General features: G+C 37.8%; 2 protein-coding genes across 2 annotated transcripts; one reads left to right on the top strand and one right to left on the bottom strand.

The window, feature by feature from the left end:
* Positions 1–101: 101 nt before the first annotated feature.
* Positions 102–6,722, top strand: LOC141440641 (uncharacterized). The gene is made up of 4 exons (XM_074105158.1): positions 102–419; positions 2,764–2,916; positions 4,444–4,527; positions 6,011–6,722. The coding sequence occupies exons 1-4, from the start codon at positions 296–298 to the stop codon at positions 6,175–6,177; spliced, it is 528 nt and encodes a 175-aa protein (XP_073961259.1). The 5' UTR covers positions 102–295; the 3' UTR covers positions 6,178–6,722.
* Positions 6,723–7,778: 1,056 nt separating this feature from the next.
* LOC141440640 (actin-related protein 2/3 complex subunit 2-like) lies at positions 7,779–18,308 on the bottom strand. Its single transcript, XM_074105157.1, has 8 exons — positions 18,068–18,308; positions 17,474–17,567; positions 15,969–16,068; positions 13,506–13,692; positions 12,317–12,452; positions 11,788–11,872; positions 10,202–10,406; positions 7,779–9,719 (listed from the first exon to the last, which is right to left on the bottom strand). The coding sequence occupies exons 1-8, from the start codon at positions 18,139–18,141 to the stop codon at positions 9,692–9,694; spliced, it is 909 nt and encodes a 302-aa protein (XP_073961258.1). The 5' UTR covers positions 18,142–18,308; the 3' UTR covers positions 7,779–9,691.
* Positions 18,309–18,326: the final 18 nt, after the last annotated feature.

Genomic DNA, 18,326 nt, shown 5'->3' with positions numbered 1-18,326 from the left:
ATTGATTGTCGGTTTCTTGTTAATAGGTAAACGTGGATAGATAAAAAATAAAGTAAACACCAAACTAGGCTCAATTTGATGACTTTTATTCGAACAAGCGTTACATACAACTGATCTATGTGTTAAGTCAAAACTAATTTACAGGAGTGCCAGGGGTTGATAGCGTAATACAAGGTGTGGCTAAACCACTCCTAGGAATAGAGACAATTAGTTTTTATTCCGAGTGAACCGTTTAGCGGACGTGTAGATGACCGCTGTCCTATTTTGTTTAATCAATTAAAAATATTGCATTACAATGGACTCTGCAATGGACGTTATAAAAAACCTGGAGGAGCCAGAATGGCTGGAAAGGAAAATTCATGGAGATTTGAGGTTGTGGCAGATCGTATTTATTTGTATAGCCGTGGTCACCGCTTTAAGTAAGTTTTAATAAAAAAAATAGTACTTAATAAAAGATACTTCATTATCATTACTTATCTTAAAATTTGATTTTCTTTTCGAATATTTTTCTTCAATCAATGAAGTAAAGGTATTGACACAGACAGCAGGTACCTACTGATATGGGTATAATCAATTAATCACTAATAATAGTACCGAACCTACTTTTTCTTGTTATGAGGAGGAGGAGGTTATGTACAGTCAAACTAGGTACAAAGATATCGATACGGCCAAAGTTACAAAAATATATGTACACGACTTTATGCACTAAATATTTACTTTTATTGAAATAAAAATAAAACAAAAAGCAGAAATAATACTAAATATTACAAACTAAATTAAAATCTATATTAAAAACTAAGCTATTTCTAAAAAACCGGCCAAGAGCGTGTTAAACTATAAGTGTTCCGTTTTTGCCATTTTGGCTGCGGAACCCTAAAAAGGCCCCTGCGGCATTGTGCCGAAGATGCTGGCAGCATTTCCTCGTTGAATCGCTAGGCTAATTCTTTGAGCGAGGTAGCTGCCAGCTCTACGGTCACCGATGGCATCGATAAACCTCTTCGAAATCTCTTTGGACTTAGAATTAGTCGTCTATACATCATTTTATAGTTGTTTTATCTATATCTTTGTAGGTACTTAGTTGACTGTACTATCGTCTGTATAATACCACAACCTGTTGATTTAATGCAACTCGCCTAAAACCGGCCAAGAGCGTGTCGGACACGCCCGAAATAGGGTTCCCTAGCCATTACGAAAAATTAAGTGTTTTTTTTCCAAGGATTTCGTATTTTATACGGAATCTTCCATAGTTTAGGTATATTTTATACCTTAGGCTGCTATTTACTCTTAAACTACTAATAATTCTCAAGCAAACTTAACCGTTATAGGTTTTCCTTGAAAGTTTGATATACTTACTCGTACTTACTACCATCCTGAATTTTTTCAATTTTTTACATATATATGCGTGCCAAATCACAGCTTTCTAGCATTGATAGTCCCTGAGCAAAGCCGCGGACAGACGGACAGACAGACAGACATGGCGAAACTATAAGGTTTCCGTTTTTGCCATTTTGGCTCCGGAACCCTAATAAAAAACGATAGAATTTCGTCCCTTATCACAGATTTAAATTTGATTGGTTAAGCGCGGGCCGAATATCTAAATAGCCATAAAACCACACGCCGGAGACCTGTACTGCTAAATTGTAAACATGTTTAGTGGGGTTCGCGCCCTTGCCTGTGAGCGTGTTGAACCTACGTAGGTATACAATGTGTACCAACCGTACCTACTGTAGCGATCTATAGACATGTACATCGATTGCTATCTGCAGTATAGTCTCCGGCATTAATATCTGCCTCAGCGTAGCGTGCAAAAATATCTGATACGTCCTTCCGGCCCTAGAAATAGTCGTATCAATATTTATACACGCTTGTTGTGTCAGATACTGGTGCTGGTGACTGTACAACGGTGGTGCGTGTGACAAGCAATATTAATATCCCATATAAAGGTTGTATGAAAAGCGATCCATTTTTAGGATTCCGGAGCCAAAATGGCAAAAACGGAACCCTAACGAGCAATTCTTGTATAATATGTGTGTATACTCGTATATTTTGGGTATCTCGGAAACGGCTCCAACGATTTCGATGAAATTTGGTATGTGGGGATTTTCAGGGATGACAAATCAATCTAGCTTGGTCTTATCTCCGGGAGTTTTAGCCCGAGCAAAGCTCGGTCGCCCAGGTACTAATATTAGTACAGAATAGATAATTCTTTCTGGTAATTAATTTCTTCATAACACAACACAGGTTATCCTAGCATGAACATCAGAAGATCTTCCTTGATTATATTTTAACAAACTTTTCATCTAATGCCTTACTTTCATTTGTTATGTGTAATTCATGCAACTATAAGATTTCAGCTTTGTAAGTGCACTTGTGGTTTATTATCCAATAAATTATTAGTACTATTATTATTAATTCCCAAATTAATTAGTATTTCATACGTGGGGAAATGTACTCTGACTGGTATTAAGTATACCTACCTCCAGCGGTGGACCGGCTGCTTGGTGGTTAAACGCCGAGTGTGCAGGGCTACTACGAAACTCGAAACTCGAAGTTCGTGTCGTGCGGACCCTCCGACACTTATACTATTTAATACGAGAGCGAGAGGGACGGTTACCGAGTTCGGTAGCCACTTTTAGCAATTTTAGGTTTTAAATTTGACAAAAACGGTACAATAGTGACAGGTTGCTAGCCTGTCGCCTACGGTATACCTTAACCTATGTCCTCAGTCACCTCTGAGTCTTACCCGTATGTAATATTCGACAGTCGTGATGGTGTGCTGCTGCTTCCGTTTCCGCATCCCGCGCACTAAACAGCAGATCGAGGCGGACTACCAGCGACGCAAGATCACCAACAAGTTCCGGCACCAGCTCGAGGGTATCCAGGACGCGAAGATGGACACCATGTCGCTTGGAGACGGTATGATTCTGAGGCTGTATAGTACGCGTGGCGCTAGCGGTCGCATTCCACTGTCTCTTTCTACCCTCATCTAACACCGTGTGACAGAAAGAAGTGGTGCTGGGTCCACACGTTTGGCAAGCGCCGACAAAACCACAGGACGCAGTCATAATATGTTAGAGTAAGTAAAAGCTATTGCTATCTTACTCTAACATATGAGTGCGTCCTGTGTGTTTGTCGGCGCTTACCAAACGTGTGGACCCAGCATCAAACGGTCATGATTCCAAGTACGTAGACAATACCTGTACTTGGTTTGGATAGGTACCTATATTAACTAAATGTAAACAAACTTCAGCTGCTAGATTTGACATTCAAGGTCTTTATACATTTTACTTATCTATCATTGTAATACAAACTAGACTAGTGTATTTCAGTACAGAAATGTAAATGTTTAGATAGTTTAAATGGGGGAATTTCATTATTTAAGACACCAATTGACATTGTTTTGTTTACATTTAGTTAAAGATTTATTAAAATTCATTTCGGTACAAAATAACAAAATACAATATTTAACTTAAATTTCTCCTCTTACATAACATAACTAACAAACTTACCTACATAAAATAAAATAAAGAAATTTCAAAAAGATTAGTAGACGTCACAGGTGACCGAAGAGCTGGCAGCTTCCTCGGACAAAGAATTAGCCTAGCTGTTCAAAGAGGAAACGCTGCCAGCATCTTCTGGACCTTGCCTAAGGGGTGCTCTTTATGTTATTTGTTTTAGTTTTAGGTTCTATTTTTATTTTGTGTAAGTATTTTAGTTAAATACCTATCCAAATCAAGTATAATCCAGATCAAGATCTCTGGACGCCAGCGGATAACGTAGCGTGGCGGGCAGTGTACTGTGCATTGCGCGGTTAGCGTTCTCGCTGCAAGTGGTTATCCGGCAGCACAGCACACGCAATGAACAGAGAAATCGCACGCCCCGCCCATTGTCCGCTGGCATGCAGATGCTCTCGATTAGATCGCATTCACCATCTCTAATTTTTATTATTATTCCCTCAATGGCGGCATTAAGGCTTGGGCCAATGTCAGTTGCGATGCTTTCTGCCGTCATCGACTTATACAGTTTGACAGCAAGATAAGGTGAAAGCGATTGTGATACGAAATACGTTAGACCAGCGGTTCTTAACCTTTTTGGCTGGCGACCCAAAGTATAAATATAGTTGTAGCCCGCGACCTAAAATACCGCTAAAATTTACGTAAAATTAACGCTGCGTTAGGCAATATGGGGTGAATATTCAGCTTTTTTTTCGTCGATATAGTGTTTTGGAAGGTGTTAATAAGAGGTGATGCTCCCATCAATTGTAGGTATTTCATTCAGCCGCTAATAAGAAAACGGTCGCTCAAATAATCATAAGTGCTATCATATTGTCATCTTAGCACTGACTGGCGTCAGACTTGTTAAGCCTCTCGAGATAAGATAAAATATTAAATTAAGATCACTTACCGTTGTTTTGATACTTCTGTACCTTATTGCATGCTATAGCCTTGGAACTGCTGCACGAGAAAACTAAATCGATGGAGGAAAATAACGGATCGCAACAGAGCTCTATTATGTCGCCGCAACAGAGTAAGTCTTTATCCACTTATTATTATTAGAATGGCAAGTTATTTTTTTCTGAAAAGGTTTACAAGGTTTAAATTTTATCACAAATTTTAAGCTGAGTTTAAACTTGCAAGAAAAATCGTGCAAGTTGCATTACATTGCGAGGCCGTAGAGCCAGTTTGTAGTGGTCAATCGAGCGTCGCAATCGCAATACATAATAAATAAATAAATAAATATCACGGGACAATTCACACCAATTGACCTAGTCCCAAAGTAAGCTTAGCAAAGCTTGTGGTATGGGTAAGCAACGGATAAATATAATTATATAGATAGGTACATACTTAAATACATATTAAACACCCAACACCCGAGAACAAACATTCGTATTTTTCATACAAATATCTGCCCCCACACGGGAATCAAACCCGGGACCTCAAGCTTAGTAGTCAGGTTCTCTAACTAGGCCATCTGGTCGTCATGTCAATGTAATTCAACTTGCACGATTTTTCTTGCAAGTCTATAATAGGCCCTGACATCTTTTGCAGATGATCTAAGTAGCATCGCGACGACACTTGCGCTCGTGACTAAATAGGCCGATTCGGGACAGGAAGTCTAAACTAAGTCTAAACTCTGCTTTATAGAGCAGAGCCCGTGTTGTCTAAAGCCGAGTTTAGACTTGCAAGAAAAATCGTGCAAGTTGCATTACATTGCGAGGCCGTAAAGTAAAGCCAACGAGTGTGGTCAATCGAGTGCCGCAATGTAATGCAACTTGCACGATTTTTCTTTCAAGTCTAAACTCTGTTTAACGCGCTTACATCTGCGATTGCATTCGCCATCTCTTTCTACCCTCGTCTTATGCCGTGTGGCAGAAAGAAGAGTATCTTTAGACAATACGGTCTCTGCTCTATAAAGCAGAGTTTAGACTTGCAAGAAAAATCATGCAAGTTGCATTACATTGCGAGGCTGTAAAGCCAACGATTTTGTAACCTCAATCGAGCGTCGCAATGTAATGCAACTTGCAAGTCTAAACTCTGCTTTATAGAGCAGAGGCTGTGTTATCTAAAGCCGAGTTTAGACTTGCAAGAAAATCGTGCAAGTTGCATTACTTTGCGAGGCCGTAAAGCCAGCGAGTTTCCAGTGGTCAATCAATCGCCGCAATGTAATGCAACTTGCACGATTTTTCTTGCAAGTCTAAACTCTGTTTAACGCGCTAACATTTGCGATCGCATTCGCCATCTCTTTCTACCCTCGTCTTATGCATGCCGTGTGACCGAAAGAAAAGGTGAAAACGATTGTGTTCCAAGTGTGTTAGACAGTAAGGTCTCAGGTAACGTTCAGTCGTTCACGTTTGATATTTATGTTTCGATATTTATTTGCTCATATTCATTGTTTGCGTGTCATGATTTTGTGTAAGAACTAGCTGTTGCCCGCGACACCGTCCGCGTAGAAGAATGTATACTAATGCCGCACGTAGCCCCAAGTTTTACCTTGTTTTTTCTTTACACAGGCTCTCTGGAAGCGCCTTTTCAAGAAACTGGCCAGAAACCGGAGCCACAAGTTTCCGGGATGAGTTTCGTGAAATTCGCAACCAAAGTGAGCCACCTCTCCAAGTTGGGACCTAAGTCACCGACGGAGCCGTCACCCACGCCTTCTAATAACAAAATGGATTTCTAATACCTGTATTGAAAACTGTGGTTAGCGAGCAAGCAGTATTTCGCATAATGACCTGCCACTAAAGTCGAATTCTCAGCCCACTACACTGACACTGTCTATGTCTTCACTATACTGTCGACACGCTTGCAAATCGTGTGTATCAGCGTATGAACACTTGAACGAGCAATAAGGATTAGTAATGGCGGGTCATTTTCCGAAATTCTTCTAGCATGATGATGCCCGAATTTTAAGACATTGTAAAATACTTTTAAGCAAGTTATGATCAAGCAAGCAAGTTTAGGGGCAAATAGTATGTCTTATACAGCGATGCTTTATAAAAGAGGCAAGATATTACTATCAGATGCGCATGTGAGCTGGACCTTGAGTATTGGGCTGTAGGCAGTCTAGAAGTCTGTCTCAGGTCAGGTCAGTCAGTCAGTCTCAGGCTAGAACTACAAGTCAAGCTCGCACATCGTGTTTTAAGAGTGAAAAGCTAGGCAATGTATGCCACTGATTTAAATGTAGCATAATATTCTACTAAACTAAAATAAAATCATTTATTATTATCTGGTTTATTTAGTGTATAGATATTAGAGCCCATGCATTAGAAATATAGAGCCTAGTATGTTGATTATGATAATTAAAATATAGATGATTGATGTCATATTTTTAGCGACTTGGCGTTCATTACCGCATTTTTAATGCAAGATTTTTTGTAAGTCTTTTATTAGCTTCACCTCGTATATTTGTTTGTTTCAAATCTTTAATCTTGCATGTTAATTATGATCGACTTCCAGCGGCAGGTTGGTTATATCTATCACCCATATTGATAATGCAATCGCAGCCAACAAAAAGTTTGTATTAAAAAAATTTTTTTAGAAGAAGTTATTTCATTTGGTAGTAAGAGTAAGCATTGCAATGTCATAGACCACTTGCTGAAAAAAACAATTTCTATAAAGCGTTACGGTCAGTTTATAGTATGAAAATGTATATCAAACTGTGAAGCATGAACTAGGTTTAACTATCAAATCTATTTTATTGTTTTTTACCAGCAAGTGGCCGTTAGAGTGTTTTCATATTATCCCATTCAATATTGGAGCAAGTCAATAATGAATCACGAGTATGCTGAAACGTTTCACATTGTCCGTTCTGGTCCATTGACTCGATTATGTGAAAGAAAATGCTCTTTCTTAGTCTGCCCGTAAAAATAAAAATGAGATCTAAAAAGGCCTAAAGACGATTGAATTTAAGATTCGTCATGGGCGCTGTACAAACCATTTTTTTTTGTGACCATTGTGATTGACTCATACTTAACACGTTGAATGCTATGAGCATCATCCAAGGGGCCCAGCATTATCATTCACGATATTTTAACTTGGTTGCCGATAGAAGGCTCCTAGCCCAATTAATTATATTAATTTTGTAGGGTGGCAATGGAAGAATAATGAGGCAATGTGAACTAGCAGTCAACGTATTAAATGAAATATGTAGGAGTAAAGATTAACGCATGCTTTTTAGTGACATCATGATTTATTCCCTAGTTACATGAGGGCAGGATAAAAGTATGAACATTACCGTCTGATAATTATTTATTAGATCTTAAGTAAAATGAAAAAGGTAAATAATTGCAGTAAGATGTTTTCTTTAATCTAGAAAATAAAAAATACAGTATAAACGGATTTTAAATCACAAGAATAATTACATATTCACAAATATCTTCCATAGTCTGCAGTTTACATAATCTGGCGTTAAGACTGACAGAAAAAGAAACAATGATCAAATTGTAAGCTATAACTTTAAAGCAACATATTTAACTTACACTTTATAATACATAAATAATACATCTTGCAAAGAAAATTACATATAATTCAAGTTAGCTACAATTTTTTTTATTTAAATTGTGTCTACACGCTTTAATGTATTACATTCCATTCATACTCGACTACTTGCCGCATTATCTATAGAATCTGTCAATTGTTAATATTTCATGTCACGTTATGATATCAACCCATGCAATTTAATTATGACTTAGTGTTTTACATTATTTTAAACCCCATCGACTTTCAAACCAACCATTTATGATACTCGTAGCCTAAATAACTCTCAGTCCATGACTCGATACTTTGCCACAATCTCTTCTTATATTACGTACTTCATTCCGCCTACATACTGCACTCATTGCAAACTAAGATGCTATTGCAAATCTGAATATCTACGCCACCGAATAATATTATTATTGCGTTGTATTAGGTGGCTCTTTAAGTGCGCGTAACTTGAAAGTTCAGATTCACAATATGACAAAGTAAACAGCGCGACGTAACTTAATTACCGAATGGTGACTTTTTAAAATGCATTATGTTCATAAATAATGGCTAAATGTTTAATCTGAAATCTTCACTAATGCTATGGCTCCTTGGTGTTCATTTTGAGCAATTTACTTGGTGCAAAAGTGGTCTAACACAATAACTGTGCCATTTTTCTATTTCTCATGAACTATACTAAAAGTCGAAGAATACTTATTATTTTAATCATAACTTTTAGAAAATAATTTTTGATAAGAATTGTTACCAGTTTAATAAATGCAAAATTGGGATAGGAGTTTGAATTGCATTTAAATGTTGGATACAGTGTACCGCGATCTAACCTAGCGACTCTACTGAACCGAAACCAAAGCTCCCGTGCAAAACGTTCGCGGGCGCCTGCCGCAGAGTCCGCGGCTGTGGTACGATCTATTGGCAAATACTATACACTTTCACTTAGATTATAATTGAATCGGGCCTACCTAACAACGTAAGAGAGTAACTTTATTTAAATAATTATTGTTCGTATATTGCGAAGACAGCATTATCAAACTAGACAAGAGGGTATCGTTATAAAGTTAATAGTGAGTAATTCGTACGAGTTTGTGCATGTTACCTGTCTCGATAATCCGGAGATATACATTTTTACATCTTTGTTAACCGAAACAATAATAGGCTAAGTTTATATTACATTATACCCTACATGAGGATTGGTAATCGGATTACTTATATCAACAAAATTACGTAAGCTACGAGAAGGGCCGCAGGGCCGTCGCCGTAAATAGAACTCTCATATAATAAAGCATAATTTTGTAATCAACAAGTACTACAGCAACATTATTTATTGACTTTACGCTAGGCATGAAGAGTTGACAATAAATATTTATAAAAACAATGTGCACATTTCATCATCGCTTGTAAACATCGTCGACAGTCGGTACAATATTGAGCATTTTTTGTAAATATTTGGCATTCTGTTTGTTTATTTAAACATTATGAATTCGTAAGCAAATTTGTGACCGAGTGGCACTCGACTAAGATAAACAGATACCAAAGAATATGTGAAGTTTGTTATGGCATAGATATTAAACTTAAGAAATACGCACATTGTCGGAGTCCCTTCGTCATGGTTCCGCGTCCGCTGCTCCGCTGGGTAGGTGTCCGCCGGTGTGGGTAATAAATAAGGCTAACGGGCGGCGCGGCGGCGGCACCTACGATCCGCCAGACCGCAACACTCAATCTCGCCTTATGAATGTTCTTCCCCTGAAATAATATAAGCGCTATTTGTACAATTTATATGAGTATCTATGAATATTGGATTGGCACAAGCAATGATCGAATTCATAATCACAGATCCTTTTGAATCTCCCAATTTTTTTGCTTTTGGACTGGCGCAGTCAGTAGGATGTCGTGACCTTGAAGTGTTCTTCAATTTTTTTTGCGCGCACTCCAACTGACCTATCTTGAGGCGCCGAGCTTCGCCCCTATGCTTCTTCTGCCCCCTTCCCCCATCCACACTGATTAACGCAAAATACTCGATACCCATTAGAAGCCATTTATATAACACGTGACACCAATTTTTACTATCTTTTGATTACTATGAGCAATTTGTTCCTGTGTCACATGACTCCCACTATCACGTGATGGTCTTCCGCTCGGCGGGGTTCCAGGGCTGCGGCGCGCCGGTTGAGCACCTTGAGCAGGTCGCCGGCCTTGGCGCGCATGCGCGAGTGTACTGTACTCACGTGATGGTCTTCCGCTCGGCGGGGTTCCGGGGCTGCGGGCGCGCCCGGTTGAGCACCTTGAGCAGGTCGCCGGCCTTGGCGCGCATGCGCGAGTGCACGTAGACCTTGCTGCACTTGATGTGGTAGTGCAGGTAGTCGCGGAACATGTGCAGCAGGTCGATCGTGTTGGCGCGCGCCGCGCCCGTCGTGTGCCGCGGGAACAGCACTGCACACAAAATCATTGTTTTCCTCAAAAATTTCCGTAAAAGTTGACATTCCTTACCATTGGTTTTTTGGAATCTTTTTGTATTTTTTAATTCAACTCCAAATTCGTTAATTTTACGGGTATCCCGTGAAACCATATCGAAAATACAAACTGAGACATGGATGCACAGAAAAACCAGAAAACCCAGGTCCTCAGAAATCCGTGCTGCGTGCTATAACCCCTACACCACCGCTGGACAGGAGTCTAGACACGAATTTCTCCTATGCACACATATCTCAGGTTGCTTTTTTCCACTACGCTACTTAAGCAGCAGCACTAGCGACATCTATGTTTCGCTTTCATCGAGAGACGTGTCACATTCTTTTGGAACTAACCACTCACCCAGACAAAAGATGTCTCTACTAAGCAATCAAATTATGATTGGTTTTTTGGAGTATTTTTGTATTTTTTATTTCAACTCCAAATTCATTCCATGTCTCAGTTTGTATTTTCGATATTCTTTACATATCCAGAAGGCGGAGTGCAGTTTATGGTCAGCAAAAAATTATTGCAGCTCGATAAAAGTATGAATTTTGAGGATAGTTTGTTTTTGCATTTGGTAACACCAGAGTCTTTTGGTATAGGTAGCCCTGGCACAGAAGCGGTGAAAAGTACTAAATAAGGTATAGTGGGGGACAGTGGCATAGCTAAGTAACCCAGGATCCCGGTGAAAAAAAAATGGGGCTTCCAAATGTTTGCTTGCCATCTTCTCTTTATTGACGTTTGGGCTTAAAAGCACCACTAGGTTTCATTTGAACCGATTCTGCAGTGTGATATTGAGAATTATTGATTTATTCAAATTAGACATTGATCAGCGTTAGTAGAGCGAGTCAAGTAACTGATTTGTTGCGCAAAATAAACGAACCGTGAACGTAATTTCATATCTCACCGATATTTACAGTACATAGATTGAAAGGTACATTCAAACTTACTTAAAATTCATGCCAATACATAGTTACAATATTATTTAAAAATATTCTAATTTAAAGTTACATTTTTTTGGGTTTGTTTTAAAATTATCAATTTTTAAACTTAAGTTTAAATTAAGTAATCTTGGTTTGACCTGAACCCCTTCTTGTGGTCAGATTTACTGGAACTCTGGTACATGTATTGTACAGAAGGCCTACTCCGAAACACGAAACTCGAAGTTCGTATCGTACCGTCTCTCTCGCTCGCGTATTAAATAGTGTCAGAGGGACCACACGAGACGAACTTCGAGTTTCGGGTTTCGTAGTAGCCCTGCTGAGCTCTGGCGACAAAGCAATAATCAAGTAAGTAATGTTAGCAAAAAGATTGTGTTATTTTTTTTTACCTAAAAATGTATAACAGATTAGATACTCACCAAATGTAACATAACTGATATTGTCCCCTACTTTCGCCTCGGTGTCCATGAGCTCTAGTGGCGGTTCCTTATGTGAAAATAGCACCTGAAATAAACAAAATAAAGTTCAAAATACATTTGCGCAACATCATATCCTTATTTTACTAAAATCGAGATAGAAATAAACATCAAGTGTAACAACATTACAATGCAATAAATGATTTGATTGATTGAAACTTCTAAATTATAAAATTTCAAAATCTAGCAGTGATCTGTAATTACAACACTAGCGACTGTCCAAAAAAAACAATACACTTTTTTACAGAGATGTAGAGATTACAAACCGAGCTGCATGATTTTTTTTGACATATGAAATTCTGGCCCTCGCCGCTTCGTTTTATCTCAACGGTAGCGCACTCTAAAGATCTTATGTGATCAAAATCAAAGTACAGTTTGTCAGCTACTTACCACTGTTCGTAGTTTGGCTGTATAACGCTGGTTTATTAACGACAATGTTTACTACAAGTCTGATAAAGTTGTGTCTGTGTACCTGTGGCGCGGTGTGCGAGGCTCTCCGGCCCTCCTTGAGCTCCTGCATGAAGACTTTCCCGATGACCATGTCGTCCTCGTGCCGGAACACCGTCGAGAACACAACCGTCACGCGATCCTCCTGCGCCTCCACGTACCTGACACAATACAATCATACACAGAGAGCGTTTAGGTAGCATAAGCCCGCGGCTTCTTCACCCTCGTAGGAAAATTCAAAAAAATTATAGCTAAATCCATACATTGCGGGAATTTCAAAAACCCTTTCTTAATAATTTATTTCGGCTAATCTCTCGTGACTCTCTAGTCCCTCGTCTAGGTCTTGAGCACTACATTTGTTTAAAAAAAAAGTCAGGACTCAGAAGGAACTATTTTTTTTTCAAGAATTTCGTAAACCGGATTGTAAATAAGGTATTACATTGTATTAAGCTTTATTAGCTTCAAAATAAAAACAGAGATTGTTCCGCCGATTATAGCGAATTGATTAATTAACGGAAGTGGCCGGCGGCACAGCCACCAGAGACCCAAATGGAACGGAATTGTTACTATCAGTTATTTATAACGAAACAGCAAGCACCTTTAACAAATTAACAAACCTCGCTACTCTGCGACCTATATCTTGCAGAACTGTTTTATCTGTCTATGCGACCTAAAAGTTAAGTTTTTTGGGATCGTAATTTTTATAGATGATTTGGCTCTACATTAGTAACAAATATGCAAAATTTTAGCCAGTCTGTTTTCTCCTACCACTTTAATCCTTTCTACTAATAAATAGTATTATACAGGGTGATCAATCCAAATGGGTCAGTAGGGAGAAGTCAGGAACTATGAGAGATAGCGAAATTAGTTCTTAGGTACAATGGCGTCGATTTTAGATTTAATAAAAATGGTATTCTTTATATTTTACTCTCATACATAACTTTTGATCAGAAAGTTGCTGTTTCGACGGCTTAGCAATTAGAAAAATTATACAGACCAAGTCACAGGCAAGAACAGGCCATACTTTTTATTTATGGAAGTTGTGTAGATAAAAAATGAGTACCTGAGCTTTAATCAAAACTCTCTGTTGTTAAATCATGGTTTTTGTGGAGAAGATATAGAATTTAAATGAGCAATAAAAGTGAAACGTAAAGTAAATAAACATAGAACTAAACAAGCATTCCTCGTTTAAAGATATAAGATAAGACAGTTACAAAGTCTCATCCTGCCGGTAGTTGATGACTGCTCTCTTCTGGGCCACATCCCCGTCCTCCTGCAGACGGAAGTAGCGCTCGAACACGGAAGCGAAGCAGTTCCGCTTCAGCAGGCCCACCTTCTTCACCGTCTCCTCCCAGTCCTCCGGAATGTTCTCCAGATCCAGGAGGACGGACACATTGTAACCTGGACAAATTGAGAAAAGCTATTCAGGATTTGTCTTCCTTCCAACGGGCACAGCAGAAGGGGTGTCAAAGAACTAAATGTTAGAATAACGCACGGTTGAATTACACGGCCCGCACTAGTGACTAGCACGGTTAGGTTTAAAAAATCTGCAACAGTTTTTCTCATGCATTTAATACCAAAAAAGCCTGCAGTGGCACAATTTAAACAAATTGATGTTTCGACATTAGTGGCTGTAAGTTTCAAAAACAATTTAAGCTAGCCTTTTCTATATACCAAGTCAATATACGTGAAGTATCTATTTCGTTTTTACTTCACGCATTCACTGCCACCGACGCATATATTCGTTTTCGGAACTTCACCCAGTGCCGCTGTCATAATTATTCATACATCTTGAACGCACATGTGCGTCGGTGGCACCTGTGGAAGTCAGGTGGCAGTGAATGCGTTAATTTAACCCATGTAATTCTTACCTTTTATCTTTAGCATATGAATTTCATTTTTTTTTTTACTTGGCTCGGCTAGCTTTAATAGTTAGGTAAGACATTTGTATCTGTTTTGAATAAATTACTATCTGCCAAGTGTCTTGCGGTACATTTTTCTAGGCACTGATCTAGATCAATGAATGGTCTTTGCGGCTTACAGTGTATTGATATCTTTTTCGACCAATCGATTCGTACCTTAACTAAACAGCGTCAACTTGCGTGTCTCATTAAGCCAGCTAGTCAAATAGATATCTGGATCTTATTTACGATAGAACAAGTTACAAACATAGCTACAGGCCTCAGTATAGGCGTAGATGGTTGATGAATGTTTAAGGGCGCCGCCACTGTGGCCTCGCCTCGCGAAGGTAAGTAAACTACGGCAATAGGATCGATAAATGGAATTAGTCAATTAAGGCAGTAAATTTTCGCTTCATCACATAAACACAATAAGTTGAGAGTTTTAATTAATGATGTCTTGTGATGAATTAAGTAATTAAGGTTCACAATGGGCGGTGGCTAGTTCAATAAAAGGTGGCCTTGATGCATGTTTTTAGTCTACATTGTTTAAGACTTAAGACAATTTTAATTGTTTTTTTTTTTATAAAATTCACAATATTAAACCTGGTTTGTTTTATTATGAATTTTAATAAGTTCTAGGAAAAATATATATATTTGAAATGGCTGGTTTTTGTTGCATTGTCATTGGATACACATAAAATTGAATAATAAAAAGGTGTTGAAAATACAGACTAAGTTTTATCTATATTATCAACAATGGTTTAAAGCATTAACAGTGAATTACTCTGAATGCATGTGCTGCTAGCAATTTATTAACGAAATTTAGATAGTATATTATGGAAACTTGGTAAAAAATAACCAAAACTAACAGATATGTTATTAATCTTATCAATGTTAATGTCTATGAGCAACAATAAGTTTAATCTTATCACCAGCGTTTTTGCTACATAAATACATTTACTTTTTACATTTTTATATTATTCATGCACTTGCATGATTCACAAACAGGATATATTGCATATTATATTGAACCATTTATTTTAGTTTTAATTGATTTGACGGAATTTAATTATCCTTAGTTTCTAATTGGATTTAAGGAAAATTATTTTAAAACAGAATAGTTGCTTCCTTAAAGCACATGCAAACAGGCAACTGGTAATGAAGAATTATTGTGTGTGATATAATGCTGACATAAGAACTACTTCACATGCTCACTTATATAATTCACTTTCTAAAATTAAATTGTGTATGCCTCTATTGATACTACTGATGATCCCATAGCACTTTTATTGACACAAGGGAGAATCAGTTTTTGTTAAAAGCATTTGGCAATTATACAATACATATAATCAAAATGGATTGCTAATTAAAATTCACATTATAAAACTCTTCCGGTCGCAAAATCATTAGTCCAGGCCTGAATGCATGGAATTGAAGATGCTAGAGTGGTCCCCAACCTTTTATGGACTACTGCTCCTTTACAAAAAATTTGAAAACCCCTTTACATAATAGTGACTGATTATACCAAATTTTATATGGCTGTCTAATATCACACAATACCAAATTGCCTTTGGATGCTACTGCCCCCACAAAATGCTCCAATGCCCACTAGGGACCTATGTACTAAAGCTAAAGTATGACATTAAGTAAATCAGAGTGCAACTACCTCTGATACGAGAAGCTAGCAAACTAGTATATAGCAACAACACAACACAAAGAATGTATGATTGATGTCTATTGCAAAAGTTGTTGTAGATTCATAATAGGAGCTTGTACCTGACTCGGGCTCTGTGAGGAGAGGTCCGTAAACTCTTTTCAGGAGTTCATCTGCCCCATGTTCCTCTAACTGCTTGTAGAACTTCAGTGATATACTAACCTGAGAACAGAATTAAACAATTTAACTATTAATTTGGTAATAAGTGCTAGGTCTAGCTGCTAGTTATAGCTATATTGTAATGGGATAGTTTTTATCCTGCAAAACTGTATAGTTCCCATAAGTGTGTGATAAATGAATTCTTTCAGGACAAAGTTGCAAGCAAAACCAAGTCTAAATTTTCATTCATAGTTCACCTATATCTATGAATTCTACGAATTTGTATAGTACTATGACTGACTGACAGAAAACACTCATGCTACATCACTTATGACAGTCACTTGAAATTTGGCAGATTTATCTTGATACCTATTACAGGAGTTGCATTAAAAATGAATTTGTCAAAATTAGCACAGTTTTTTTTTAAGTTTGTATTTAACTTGCAATTGCAATTTTGACATTCATAAGTGCTTGTTTTAGCCTAAATTGAATAAAGATATTCGACTTTGACTGAATGTATCTTGTATGTATCTATGTATGTGCAGGTCAAATCTTGCAAGTTAAATTTGACCCACTTCTAGTAGTCGGATAGTTTTAAAATTTGGCATACTTATGTCAATTGTATGACAATACAATAATCTGGTAGTGACATCCTGGTAGTCTGGCTAGGATCATCTTTGCTGGACGGAACTCTTCAACGGTTAATGGCATCAACTTGAAATTTTGTATGCAAATGTACTTTGGGTGACAATGCAAGTACAGACAACAAAAAGTAGTCAGAAAAAAGCTTGTATTAAAAATGTTTTTTTTTTACCAAAAACTTATTTTCATAGATTATACCTGCTGGCAATAACAGCATGCCATTATCATGACCAAGTGTGAAGTCTGTTTGTCCATTTGTAATCTTTCCACAGCAATTACTGAACCAGTCTTGATGAAACTTGGCAAAACATTGTGTGGATTATTTAGGATGTACAGAGGCTAATTTTTATTCGGGTACAACATTCTCACCCAGCCCTCAGCCCTCTTGTTCTGAGAGGAGGCCTGAGCCCAGCAGTGGGACGTATATAGGCTGGGATGATGATGACAACATTCTCACAGTAAACATTATGTTGGTTGGATTTGATGCCAAATTGTTGGTACTAACATCTAGAGATTTCCTATATTCTTATATCTAATTTTAAATGAAAACCCAATTTATATTTATGTGTAGGTTACTTTTGGTAAGAAGCTTATCATATCCTGACACTATTGAGTCATAACTTTGTCCAGTCAACTCCAAAGACATTGATATGACCAAAGTTACAAAAGTATATATAATCTTAATGTCAAGTCAATAAAGTTTCATTTATAATTTTGTAACTTTAGCCATATATTGATCTTTTTGTAGTAGACTGTACCAGATCTAATTGTGAATGGAATTAGATTTCAATAGGTATCTAAATAAGTATTTATAATGTACACATACCCTAACTTTGGTTTTGTCTCCATTTACATTGGATATATGAAAAAGCACTCCATCAAAATCTGCGACCGTTACATCTATAGATTCTGGCTTTAAGCTGAAATAAAATAAAACTATTAAAATTGGTCAGGGCCACATCCTGTGAGGCAGATAAAGTCAATTCATTGTGGCAAGCAAGCATATCAGTCTCGAATATCGAGTGCATTGCATTGTTTACTAAGGGTTCAGTGGCATCCAAAACACTTGATGATCATATCCGCGCGCCGCCAGTAGGTAGGTACTGAGAGAATGACTCATCCACACTGCGATAGGCGGTGACGGCGCGCCGAATCACTTCACTCCAGGACAGGACACCACAGTATTGCAGTAGATACCATTGCTCCTGATACACGACGGCCAACGTGGGCCCACCCCAGGAATTTGACACTTGTCAAGTACAACTTACTCCCGGAAAGGGGTTATAATAGCGGTCAACTCCCGGTTAGAAAGTGGGGCCCGAATCACAATACCATACTAAATTTATGCACACGCACAAACACTGCACAAAAACACATCACGATTACAAAAACAGCTACTTTCTAAGCGTAACGTACTCACCGCGCCAGTGCATTTTTATATTTTACTGTTAGCGTATCTTCTATAATTCTATTATTGATCTCGAGTAAGATCATTATTTAACAATTTATAACCTACAGCTTTTTCATAAAATCAACGCTTATAGCACCTTCATTTAACAATTTATACGAAAATCTTCAACGACGACCACCCGTATATAGATAATCATTTATACGACAGAAAAGGAAGCTACAAATGAATGAAATGAAATATCGGCCATGTAACCATAGATTTTTTTTAT

Source organism: Choristoneura fumiferana, chromosome 23 (genome assembly GCF_025370935.1).
Source record: "Choristoneura fumiferana chromosome 23, NRCan_CFum_1, whole genome shotgun sequence".
Taxonomy (NCBI): domain Eukaryota; kingdom Metazoa; phylum Arthropoda; class Insecta; order Lepidoptera; family Tortricidae; genus Choristoneura; species Choristoneura fumiferana.
The sequence above is the reverse complement of the archived record's forward strand: the minus strand, read 5'-3'. Positions and strand labels throughout refer to the sequence as shown.

Coding starts and splice junctions, on each gene's coding strand:
- LOC141440641 (XM_074105158.1), top strand. CDS start 296: ATGGACTCTGCAATGGACGTTATAAAAAACCTGGAGGAGCCAGAATGG. Junction 2,917..4,443: donor CACCATGTCGCTTGGAGACG/GTATGATTCTGA, acceptor TGCATGCTATAG/CCTTGGAACTGCTGCACGAG. Junction 4,528..6,010: donor TATTATGTCGCCGCAACAGA/GTAAGTCTTTAT, acceptor TTCTTTACACAG/GCTCTCTGGAAGCGCCTTTT.
- LOC141440640 (XM_074105157.1), bottom strand. CDS start 18,141: ATGATCTTACTCGAGATCAATAATAGAATTATAGAAGATACGCTAACA. Junction 16,069..17,473: donor GAGACAAAACCAAAGTTAGG/GTATGTGTACAT, acceptor TTCTGTTCTCAG/GTTAGTATATCACTGAAGTT. Junction 11,873..12,316: donor CCTCGCACACCGCGCCACAG/GTACACAGACAC, acceptor TGTTTATTTCAG/GTGCTATTTTCACATAAGGA.